At 40.7% G+C, this 12,755-nt stretch overlaps 1 protein-coding gene across 1 annotated transcript in view; it reads right to left on the bottom strand.

The window, feature by feature from the left end:
* The window catches only part of dnaaf11 (dynein axonemal assembly factor 11), a 93,053-nt gene that overhangs the window by 33,830 nt on the left and 46,468 nt on the right, over positions 1–12,755 (bottom strand). Inside the window, exons 8-9 of the mRNA XM_039753986.1 lie at positions 7,883–7,948; positions 1,195–1,264 (exon numbers count right to left, since the gene is read on the bottom strand). Coding sequence (XP_039609920.1) covers positions 1,195–1,264; positions 7,883–7,948 — 136 coding nt within the window. The remainder of the gene's footprint in view (positions 1–1,194; positions 1,265–7,882; positions 7,949–12,755) is intronic.

The raw sequence follows: 12,755 nt of genomic DNA on the forward strand, positions 1-12,755 counted from the left end.
CACTGAACAGGATCATCTCCAGACAGAGGAGCAGCTTCAGCGACTGACTGCTGTCACCGTCCTGCTCCACTGACAGACTGAGGAGACTCCACACTATGCAACTCTTCAATTCCACCCGGGGGGGGTAAACATTAACATTATACAAAGTTATTGTCTGTTATACCTTCATTGCTTTCACTCTTCAATTTAATATTGTTTTTTTTCAGTATGCTGCTGCTGGAGTATGTGAATTTCCCCTTGGGATTAATAAAGTATCTATCTATCTTTGGTACCATGTCTCTTTGGAGAATCTTTGGGTACCGCTGGTTTGACTTTGTATCGAACGAGGAGTTGCTCATGGAGTCCTGAATGAGGCACATTACCTGCATTGCGAAGGAGCGCCAGTTACAGCACTATGGCCATGTGGTGCGATTCCGAGGACCTCAATGTTGAGGACCCGAGTGGTTGGACCAGGCCAAGGGGATGCCCACGTAACACCAGGTTGCAGCAGATAGATGGTCATTTCCAAGGGGTGGGACTGGACCACTTGTCTGCCTAGGGATCCTGAGCTGTTTTGTTGTGTGGTGGGTGCGCTGTACCAGTGCATGCTCCCCAACCTAACCTAACCTGACCCATTTCAATAATTTTTAGCAAAAAATGCATGTGTTTTGTATGTTTTGAGCATACAAATGGATAACTGATACGTGGATTATGCTACACACATAACATAAGTTTTTTTATTCCTCAATGGACGTTTTTCACATTCATTCACAATGTAAAGCATTGTCTTGTATTGTATCATTCAGTTATTCATCTTCACTTGGCATGAAAACTTTGTCTCAGTCATCACTACAAGGTTCATTGGGTAAGAAACATATAAAAAAAAATATCACTTTTGGGTGGAGTATCCCTTTAAAGAATCAAGACAACACATTCCTTACAAACAACATAAAAGCACAAAGTGGGAGTCTTAAATGGTTCTCTCACGTGACTGCAACCCTAATGACCACAGCACATGAGAGCTGGAACTGAAAATTATGCTCCGTCTCTGCAAACAAGACGCATACTATAGTTAGAGGTAACAAACTTGGAGAAAATTAAAAAGAAGATGACATAGGTAAGGAAGTGAGGTACAGCAACAAACGCAACGTAAAACATTGAAGAAAAGCGCTGCAGTAATCTTAAAGGCTTGGTGTGAAGCCATTTTTTACATACCTTCCCTTTAACTTTTATTCTTACATATGAAGGCTGAACATCAACATCAATCAAGGATGTATCCAAAAACCTACAACAAAAAAAATCAAGAATAAGAGTTTACATACGTCAGAAGACATATACTGTTGAAGAATTTTACAGCTAAGTGCTGGCAAAATATTTAAAAACCACATATCATAATTTACGTGCATTAGGGTGGCATGGTGTTGCAGTGCTGCTGCCTCACAGTAAGGAGACCAGGGTTCGCATCCCGGGTCCTCACTGCATGGAGTTTGCATGGTCTCCCCATGTCGGTGTGGGTTTCCTCCGGGTGCTCCAGTTTCCTCCCACAATCCAAAGACATGCAGGTTAGGTGGATTGGCGCTGCTAGATTGGCCCTAGTGTGTGGTTGGGGGATGTGTAGGTGTTTGCCCTGCGATAGAGTGGCACCTTGTCCAGGGTGTGTTCCTGCCTTGCACCCTATGCTAGCTGGGATAAGCTCCAGCACTCCCCTCAAGACCCGGTTCAGAACTAAGAGTGTAAGAAAATGACTGACATCACAATTACATGCATTACTTTTGTGACCCAACTGCATGTTGCCCTCAAGACATTATCTATTAATTGAGCATGCAGTGTGACTCCATGGCTAGCATATTAAACTGCAAACTAAAAAGCTGCTTGTTTAATCCATATCTTCATTTCTTATGCTAACAGTTACCTAAATAAGTGAACTTGGGTCTGACCAGGGAAGCACATAGGTGGTATACAGAATATGCCCAATCACCTGCTGCAGAACATCAGAATATAAGAAATCTGACAAACAGGAGGAAACCATTCAGTCCATCAAGCCCGTTTGTTTAGCAAATAGCTAACTAAGTGTGTCTCAATATCTCATCCAGATACTCCATGTCTCTGTACTTTGTTCCAGATTCACACAACTCTTTTTGTAAATAAGAGCTTTCCTGACTTCATTTTTAAATGCATTTCCCCTTACTTTCTACTGGTCAATCAATCAATCAACATTTATTTATAAAGCACATTTTCATACAAAAAAATGTAGCTCAAAGTGCTTTACAAAATGAATAGAAAAATAGAAGACACAATAAAAAATAAACATAAGTCAACATTATTTAACATAGAATAAGTAAGGTCCGATGGCCAGGGTGGACAGAAAAAACAAAAAAAAAAACTCCAAAAGCTAGAGAAAAAAAAATAAAAAAAATAAATATGCTATACAGGTGTCCTCGAGTATGTGATTTCTCCTTAAGCTGAAAGAATTTTGCTGGCTCTACTTGCAAAACTCGATGGTTTTGCAAATTTTAAAGACCTAGATTAGGTCCTCGTGCAGTTTAATTCTCCGACTCTGTCACAGTATGACATGTCCTTAAGTCCTGGGGTGCACTTGGTGGCTTTCCACTGCATAGCTTCAAGTGTCATGGTGACCAGAACTGCACACAGTACAGTGGAAGTTCGGGTCACAAACATACAAATCAGGTTACGACCAAAAAGTTCACCAAACTTTTGCATCTGTTCACGACCAAACACTCGGGTGAGGAACAAGCCAGTTTCCCTTCCGGTTCGTACGCCGATGATTTCTGCACGTGTTCAGTCTCTCCCTGTGCAGCGAGTGAGCGAGAGAGAGAGAGAGCGCACGAGAGAGCGAGTTGACCGCGTAAGGCCGAGAAGGCAGTTAATGTTCAATGTTTTTACATTTAGTTTACTATTACACTATGCATTCTATGGTATAATTAACTATTTTTGTGCTTAAAAATCTTTAAAAAAATATATTTACATACAGCTCGTTTGGTCCGGAACGGATTAATTGTATTTACATACAATCCTATGGGGGAAAATTACTTTGGGTCACGACCAAATCGGGTTACGAACAGAGTTTTGGAACGAATTATGGTCGTGACCCGAGGTTCTACTGTACTCCAGATGTGGTCCCACAAGTGTTTTATATAGTCCGAGCATAACGTCTCTCGAGTTATATTCAACAGTTTTTATGATATACTGTAACTTAACATTGTATTTGCCTTTAAGTTGCTTCTGCACACTGCTTAGGTGTTGTGTCACCATAAACCCCCAAATCCCTTTCAGAGGTCACTTCCTGTAGCTCAGTGTCAACTTGTGATGGTGCGGGTCAGCCCCACGCTACTGGATCTTTCCAGGTAGCCACTTGAACCCACAACCGCCGATAACTTAACTGAGGGATGAGCAAAGCATAGGAGGACACAACACACAAAGGAAGGAGTAGGTGTGAAAGTGATCCTGTGCTTTTATTTAAAACTCCAAAACAGTGTTCAAAAATGCAGTGCATCAAAAGTTCCACAAATAAATAACCCAATAAAAAGAAGTGAATTGTGTAGGTTAACATCAATCAAATTATTCCATTAAAAACGAGGTTAAAATTTCAAGGCAGGCATCTGTCCTTTACATGTTAGTCCCTGGTGCTTTCCTTGAGCCTGGTGTCTCCTCCCATTATCCTAACCAGACCTTGCAGCAGAAGAAGATGCCTAACCAACAGTCAAATAGTCCTTCCACAGGTTCAGGGTCCCTGCTGTCCCATGGCTGCCAGCAGGGCTACCCAATCCGAACACAGGCTCGAGTCCCTATTATCCATGGCTCCAAATAAGGCTCCCACTCCAAACCTTGCTGACTCCCACCGCCTTTCCAGTTCCCTGAATCGCTCAGCCAGAGTGATCCACTTTACTACCCCAGAGAACTGGCCGCACACTCCTTAACCAAAGGGGCTCTCTTCCCGACTCTCTGCCGTTAGTATTGTTCTCACACACTTATACACGCATAAGCTCATTCTTGTCTCCCTGCCTGCTTCCCTCTGTCCAGTCTTTTAACCTCTGGCTCCTTCTCTTTCCTTCTGCCGATTTGTTTTCTGATCCTCCCACCTTCTGTCCCATGTAGGCTTCTATTAACTCTGCTCCCTAATTGGGTACGGGTGTGAGAAGCTGCTCCCTCCACAGCATCATTGAGGTGTCTGAATGAGCCGCCTGCCTCCACACGTGTATGCAGCACAGTCAGGTAGTTGCCCCAAATTAACTGTAGAGCGAAATGCAATCATGCACACCCGCACCCGATTGGACCCTGCACTTTATCGGGGCGTGATTAATTATTTAAAATTGGCTTCCAATTGCTGAGCCATGGACCTGCTATTCCACATTCTTATCTTGTATTTACAATTGATGTTCCTTTTGCCCACATGTAGCACTTTTCCATTTTCGAAGTGTTTGCCCAGGTCTGAGGGTTGTCCAAGTCTTTCTAAATGGATCTTGCTGCCCCCTCAGCATCTGCCATTGCTCCAATTTTAATGTCAATTGTGAATTTCACAAGTTTAATAACTATAAGGAATCAATATCATTAATATAAATCAGAAAAATGATCGGTCCCAGGATAGACCCCTCAGGACTCCATAGATCACCCTATTCTACTCATAGATGGACTATTTGTCTACTACCAGTGATCCAGTTTTCAGGTAACCTCTGATGCCCACAATTTCTAGTTTCACTTCTAGCTTCTAGTTTCAGTTATAGTTTTGGAGTGGGACTGAGTCAAAGTTTTTTTTTTTAAATGTCTATGGTAATTCTGTCATATGCTTTGCTTTTGTCAACTATTGAAGCCTCATGTTCAAAAAAATACAAATATTGGTCTGGGAAGATAATTACGGAAGCGTATTACTGCCACGACATAATAAAAAAAATATGCTCACTATCACGTTATAACGTGAAAATATTACATTATAACGTGAAAACATCACGTTAAAACGAGAAATCGTATCACGTTAAAACGTGATACTATTTCACGTAATTACGTGATAAAGTTTCATGTTATAACGTGAAACTTTTTTGGTTATCCAGTGAGGAGTGCACGTCTGCAAATGAAACGGCTCATTTACACGACTTGATCAAATTCTACTTTATGCTTGGGGTCAGACATGGAGCGATTCTGCTCCTGCTGACTAAGGTGGATGGTTTTGTAATAAGTATGCATACACTGAGAAGAATTTTAAAAGACATGGAGCTTTACAGAAGAAAAAATCAGTCCGACATTTTGGAGGTAGCATCATTTCTCATTGACCAGCTGGAAGGGCACGGAAGGCTCCATGGATACAAGCTACACCATCTCAGCTGCATTCAAGCTGGGCATGTTGTGACCCAAACCAAGGTGAGGCATTTAATAAAGTTTCTAGACCCCCGTGGTGTTGAGCAAAGACGGAGGAATCGACTGATGCGACGCGTGTACATTAATCCTGGACCTAATTTTATGTGGCATGTTGACTCTTATGACAAACTAAAGCCGTTTGGAATATGTATAAATGGAGCGATTGATGGTTTTTCAAGGCTCATGATATGGCTTCATGCTTATTCAACAAACAGCGATTTTACGTTTTAACGTGATACTATTTGTCGTTTTAACGTGATGTTTTCACGTTATAATCTTATATTTTCACGTTATCACATGATACGATTTCTCGTTTTAACGTGATGTTTTCACGTTATAATGTAATATTTTCACGTTATAACGTGATAGTGAGCAAACTTTTTTTATTATGTCGTGGCAGTAATACGCTTCCGTACATAATCCCTTGCTGGTTATAATGTAGTATATTATTTTCATAAAGGTACTTTTCAAATTTTTTCCTTACCAAAGTTTCCATAATGTACGAGGGGGGACCCAAAAATAACCAGAAATATTTTTAAAACATGTTTAATTTAATTTTCTGTACAAACTACAATTAGTCTCCTTCAAAGTACTCTCCATTGGCGGAAATACACTTATCTAACCGTTTGTTCCATTGTTCGAAACATTTTTTAAATTCGTCTGAAGTAATGCCCATTAATGCTCTGGTCGTTTCTTGTTTTACCTCTTCGACGTCAGCAAAACGCCTTCCTTTCAAGTGTTTTTTCATTCAAGGGAACAAAAAGAAAATCACACGGAGCTAAATCCGGTGAGTAGGGTGGGTGGCTCAGGGTTGTCATACCGTTTCAATAATAATAGTTTGTGCAACAAACAAAATTTCACTGCCGCGCGTTGCTCACGATAATCGGCCATCGTAAAAAAATGACGCTTGCACAAAACTTCTTTTACAAAATTCACTGAACACAAGCACAACCTTCCAGACTGAAGGCACTTGACACACTGACTTGTGAGGAGTGTAACCAGATCGCCCTAACGGCCCAACCACGTACTACAAGCACCAACCTAACAACAACAAAATTCCGGTTATTTTTGGGTCCCCCCTCGTATATCAAATCAAATCAAAATCAAATAATTTTGCATGGCACAGAAGAAAGAATTATTGGTCTGTAATTACCAGAATCCATTTTGTCTCCCTTCTTGATGACTGGATTTACATTTGTAACTTTCTAGTCCTCAAGTACTTCTCTTTTTTCAAGTACAGTGGTACCTCGGTGTACGTCCTTAATCCATTTCAGATCCTTTGACTTATACCAAACAGGACGTATACCAAATGAATTATTCCCATAAGAAATTAAGGGAAAATGATTAATCCGTTCCCATGAAAAAAAATTCTATTGTTATTGGCATATTATACATTGATAGGGTTGTATAAAATAATTTAAACACTGCTTAATACTGTACTAAAATACATAAATACAAAAGCAATTAGATTAAATAAAATAAAATTTAACCTCACTTTGCTTTTTAGTAATGTCTTTGTTTTACACAATCATAGATACCGTCGTTCTCGCCATACGGCATATGCAGCAGCCATGTCCCGGATACGCATGCCATCTTCATACTTTTCAACAATCAATTCAAATTTACGTGAAAAAACACAGAATCACACGAAAATTCACAGAGAGTTATAGCGCGGGTTGTTCACTGAATGCTAGCAGCTGCCATACTGACGCTCGTGGGCAATCGCGGCTTTGCCTCGAGAGAATCTAAACAAGGGTAGCGCGCGGTGTTCTAGCACACGAGTCATATTCCAAACAAAGGTCGTATACCAAGCAAAATTTTTCCCGTCCAAACAGCACGTATACCAAGTTGGACTTTTTCCAAAGCGGACATATACCAAGGTACCACTGTAATACCAGTCACTTGTATTAAGAAATTCTTATTGTAGATACAGAATGAGGAGGACCAATGCAGAAGGGTTTCCACCCATTTTACCTTGTGTGCCCCTAAGTATTTGTAATACTTCATTTGTGTCGTTGGCTGTAATGGGTTGATTTGCCTATTGCCAGTCATGTGATACAGAAGTCACTTAACACATTATGTCATTTTGACCCACCTATCTAAGATGGCTGTGCACAGCTTGCAAGCTTTGGATCTGTTCTTTTACAAAATGAGGAAGATGGGTGTTGGTTGGTGGAAAATAAAACAAAACAAGTTAGTTTGAGAAGTCTGCCGCATTACTTTTGACTACAACTCTGGTTTTGTGTTCTGATTTTGATGCTCAAATGGTTTACTGACTCATTAGGGCCTACATTACAATTCTGAATGCCCTGTTCAATCCTACCACATATCCATCGTTTTCCATCGGCCCCAAATTCCCGTGAACAGTTTCCTCTAGACAAGTGATCATAAAAATAAGAATTTTATTTGTACTATCCCATACTTGCTTAATTAGTTCATGTATATAAAATTGTATTGATTCATTTTAACAAAATAAAAAAAAACAGGTACAGGAAAGCCCACGAGACACAAGGACACACAACCTCAGTCTCACCTGTAGATTGCTAAATCCAGGATAATCTGATTTGTGTCATCATCTTCAGTCAAGGAGAAATCCACTCTGCCAAATAGACAAGAAAAACAAAAATATATGCATGAGCATGGGGCAACATTCAGGTGCATTTGGGGGACTTTGAATACTAGAGAAAAGTATCTCTATAACAGCTTACACACATACTTATACATATATAAACTGCTCCAAAAAATTAAAGGAACACTTTGAAAACACATCAGATCTCAATGGGAAAAAGAAATCCTCCTGGATATCTATGGATATCTATACTGATATAGACTGGGTAATGTGTTTGATGGAAATGAAAATGATCAACCTACAGAGCCCTGAATTCAAAGACGCCCCAAAAATCAGAGTGAAAAAATTATGTGGCAGGCTAGTCCATTTTGCCAAAATTGAATTGCAGCAACTCCAAATTGTACGCAGCACTTTGTATGGCCCCTGTGTTCTTGTATACATGCCTGACAACATCGGTGCATGCTTCTAATGAGATGACAGATGGTGTTGTGGGGGATCTCCTCCCAGATCTGGACCAGGGCATCACTGAGCTCCTGGACAGTCTGAGGTGCAACCTGGTGGCATTGGATGGACCAAAACATAATGTCCCAGAGGTGTTCTATTGGATTTAGGTCAGGAAAGTGTGGTGGCCAGTCAATGGTATCAATTCCTTGATCCTCCAGGAACTGCCTGCATACTCTCACCACATGAGGCCAGGAATTGTCGTGCACCAGGAGCCACTGTACCAGCATAGGGTCTGACAATGGGTCCAAGGATTTCATCCTGATACCTAATGGCAGCCAAGGTGCCTTTGTCAAGCCTGTAGCGGTCTGTGTGACCCTCCATGGATATGCCTCCCCAGACAATCATTAACCCACCACCAAACTGCTCATGCTGAATGATGTTACAGGCAGCATAATGTTCTCCATGGCTTCTCCAGACCCTTTCACTTCTGTCACGTGCTCAGGGTGAACCTGCTCTCATCTGTAAAAAGCACAGGGCACCAGTGGTGCATCTGCCAATTCTGGTATTCTATGGCGAATGCCAATCGAGCTGCATGCTGCTGGGCAGTGAGCTCAGGGCCCATTAGAGGACATGGGGCCCTTGGGTCACCCTCATGAAGTCTTTCTGGTTGTTTGGTCAGAGACATTCACACCAGTGGCCTGCTGGAGGTCATTTTGTAGGGCTCTGGCAGTGCTCATCCTGTTCTTCCTTGCCCAAAGGAGCAGATACTGGTCCTGCTGATGGGTTATGGACCTTCTATGGCCCTCTCCAGCTCTCCTAGAGTAACTGCTTGTCTCCTAGAATCTCCTCCATGCCCTTGAGACTGTGCAGGGAGACACAGCAAACCTTCTGGCAATGACACGTATTGATGTGCCATCCTGGAGAAGTTGGACTACCTGTGCAACCTCTGTAGGGTCCAGGTATCGCCTCATGCTACCAGTAGTGACACTGACTGTAGCCAAATGCAAAACTAGTGAAGAAACAGTCAGAAAAGATGAGGAGGGAAAAATGTCAGTGGCCTCCACCTGTTAAACCATTCCTGTTTTGGGGGTCATCTCATTGTTGCCCCTCTAGTGCATCTGTTGTTAATTTCATTAACACCACAGCAGCTGAAACTGATTAACAACCCCCTCTGCTACTTAACTGACCAGATTAATATCCCATAAGTTTCACTGACTTTATGCTATACTCTGATTAAAAAGGGTTCCTTTAATTCTTTTGAGCAGTATATATACTCACGTATAAGTCGAGTCTTGAAACCTGAAAAAATCGATCATAAAATCAGACCCCGACTTAAACGCCTGTTCAAAGATTCGACACTTAAATTTTATTTATTTATTTTTACATCTTCTTGCCTCCTCCAATCTCGCATCAGTTTCTCAGCCGCATTGAATTTTGTTGCAGCAGCACACTTAAAAATTTCTTTCGCTACTTTAACGACATTTAATTTAAAACCAGCTTCATATTTTCTTTTGATCGAACACTCCATCTTAGATAAGGGATAATCTTACGATAAAGGTGTATGAGGGTGTGAGATACAAAAAAACACAAATCAGTGTAAACGTTGCTTCGGAATAGTTCAGGTATTACTGTGTGGTCACGCAGGCACAATACATAGAAAAAAAAAAGGCAGTGTGCTCTGTGGTTACTCTCTCAGGTGGACGTTAGCGTAATATAATCTCTTGGACCAATAGCGTGAGTTTTCCGCATTCAACTTATACAACTGACATTATAAAATACCAGAAATTATACGGTAAAATCAAGTCCCGACTTATCCGTGAATATATACAGTGTGTTTATATATGTTATGCCCAAAACCGGAAATCGGCCAAAGCAGGAAGTGTCCACCCAAATCGGAAAATGGCCAATGTTGCTGTAAATTGACCAGCCAATGTCCGATCTTTTCCTTGATTTCGGAATTTGGCCAGCCAGTTTGCAAAATAGCACGGGGCGATCGGCCAAAGTCGGAAGAAAAATGGCACGAGCAGCGATTTGTTGCACACTTAGTGGTGCAATTGCAGAGTGTAGCCTTGGCGGCTCTTGTTCAGAAAGCCGACGCCACGTGGTTGTTTCACAATAATTAAGATTAGGTATATAAGTAGGTTTCACATTTCTGTTATCATTTTAACCCTAAAATAGTGACTTAACATCAGGGACCTATTTTATTGACCTTAAGGTTAGTGTTTGGGCGAGGGGGGAAGGCCGCCTCAAGTGGCATCCGCTTTCTGAACAAGAAAGTTTCTTGTGCCAGAATGGAAAACTCACTTCTGAATCTGCATCTGAAAGTTTTTGAGCATCTTTGCACGTTCAGCGGACACAGTCTTACATCAGCGCATCAGATTTTGGCCAGGGAGTTCTCGCCACTTCGCGAAATGGCCGGCCAAAGTAGCATATACACTGGTCATTTCTAGTAATTTGGACTTTGGCCACACCTCTCAGCCAAAATGCGGAATGGCCGGCCAATTCGGGAAATGGCAGAACTTCGGGTTTTGGCCATAACATATATAAAAATATATACTATTTTAAATAATTAAAATAATTTCAGCATAAGGCTAAAATTAAAAAGTGGAGAAACTGTATGTAAGAACACAAGCACCAGCGTGTATACTGTAGTACTGCTTTTATAATTAATTGTTCGGTAACTTTGCAATGGTTCAAAGTGGCAAAACTGTATGTCCTATAAAGCATCTAAAAATTCAAGTTTATTGGCATTTGCACAGTGAAAATCTAACCTGCATGTTGCTTGACAAAGTCCATGTTATTTTCCTACCTGTTACCTTTGAAACAGACTTGACGGCATTTCAATCATTCTTTCCATTCATGAAGGCCAGTCTCGCCATGGAGATGTCATGTACAGATTAATGATGGCTTGTAGTGCATTTGCCATCCAGAGGAATAACAATCCATATTATTGATTTCATTTTTCCCTTTTTGTCAGTTAATCCCATTTTGATTAACTCAGTGTTGTGCTAAGTTCGATAATGCAGAATGATAACGAGTTTCATGGACTGACATGTGTTCTCCTTGGTGCAAAGAGCATCTGAAGTGAATGTCTCCCAAGGGTTCAATTTGCAGCACAAAGTGTGCCCAATATTTGCTTAGTGGCAGATGCTGGCTGCATCAGAGACAGTAATGATACAGGTGACAACACAATCGGAAATAAGCAGTCAAAACTTGGAAATTCCCACCAGCAAACTGAATGGATTTAAAATGAGGCTGAAGGCGGGTTAGTTTAGGGCAGCCAGAGCTACAGGTAGGGCAGTTCATGAGGCACTAGGGTGGACCAGCACACCACAGGACCAGCACTCAAATTCACATGGGCATAGGATAGAATTTATCACGTGGTGGAACTTTAAAGATGTTAAAGGAAAACCCACAGAGAGACAAAGAGAAGGTGCAAACGTCACATTAGTGCTGGGCGATATGGAAAAATCATATATCACGATATGGATTATTTTATATCACAATAACGATATATATCACGATATACCACCCACAATGAAGTACGTTTCCAGTTATTCTCTGAAAAGTTTGACAAAAATATCATTGCATACTTTTTTTTGCAACTTTAATTTGAAGTGACATTTAACTGAACTGTCACAAAACCACAAGATGGAGTTTCTTTGCGAAAAAGTTCATTTTTATTCTTGATTATCACTTATATAAAGGGTAGAGTATGCATTGCATAGCGACAAGACATTATCATTCATTTGTCATAGCCTATTTAATGCAATATTTTCTTTAGTAATTGATAAAATTAGGTTAGAAACGATAGAAACGATAGAAGAGAAATAGGACGATAGACACTTTTCTATCGTCCCCACGATATATATCGTCATATCGCCCAGCACCACGTCACATAGATTCTGGATCCATGTAATAGCAACACTAACAACTGTACTAATAGTAATGCAGTGGATTTAGTTCAAAGACAGGCAAGTGGGAAAGGCACTATATGACTGATAAGCAGACAGACAGATAGAAATGAAAGGCATTATATAATAGATAGATAGATGTGAAAGGCACTATATAACTGATAGATAGTTATATAGTGCCTTTCACATCTATCTATCAGTTATATAGTGCCTTTCACATCTATCTATCTATCACTTATATAGTGCCTTTCACATCTATCTGATAGATAGATAGATGTGAAAGGCACTATATAACTGATAGATAGATAGATAGATAGATAGATAGATAGATAGATAGATAGATAGATAGATAGATAGATAGATAGAGTGGCAGACAGCTGGGACCCTTGCCCAGCTGGGATACCCCCATAATGGAAGGATCGGGGAAGAGGACATATTCGGGGCAATGACTACAAATGACATGACTACAGATCTACATT

The sequence above is a fragment of the Polypterus senegalus genome, chromosome 5 (genome assembly GCF_016835505.1).
Source record: "Polypterus senegalus isolate Bchr_013 chromosome 5, ASM1683550v1, whole genome shotgun sequence".
Classification (NCBI taxonomy): domain Eukaryota; kingdom Metazoa; phylum Chordata; class Cladistia; order Polypteriformes; family Polypteridae; genus Polypterus; species Polypterus senegalus.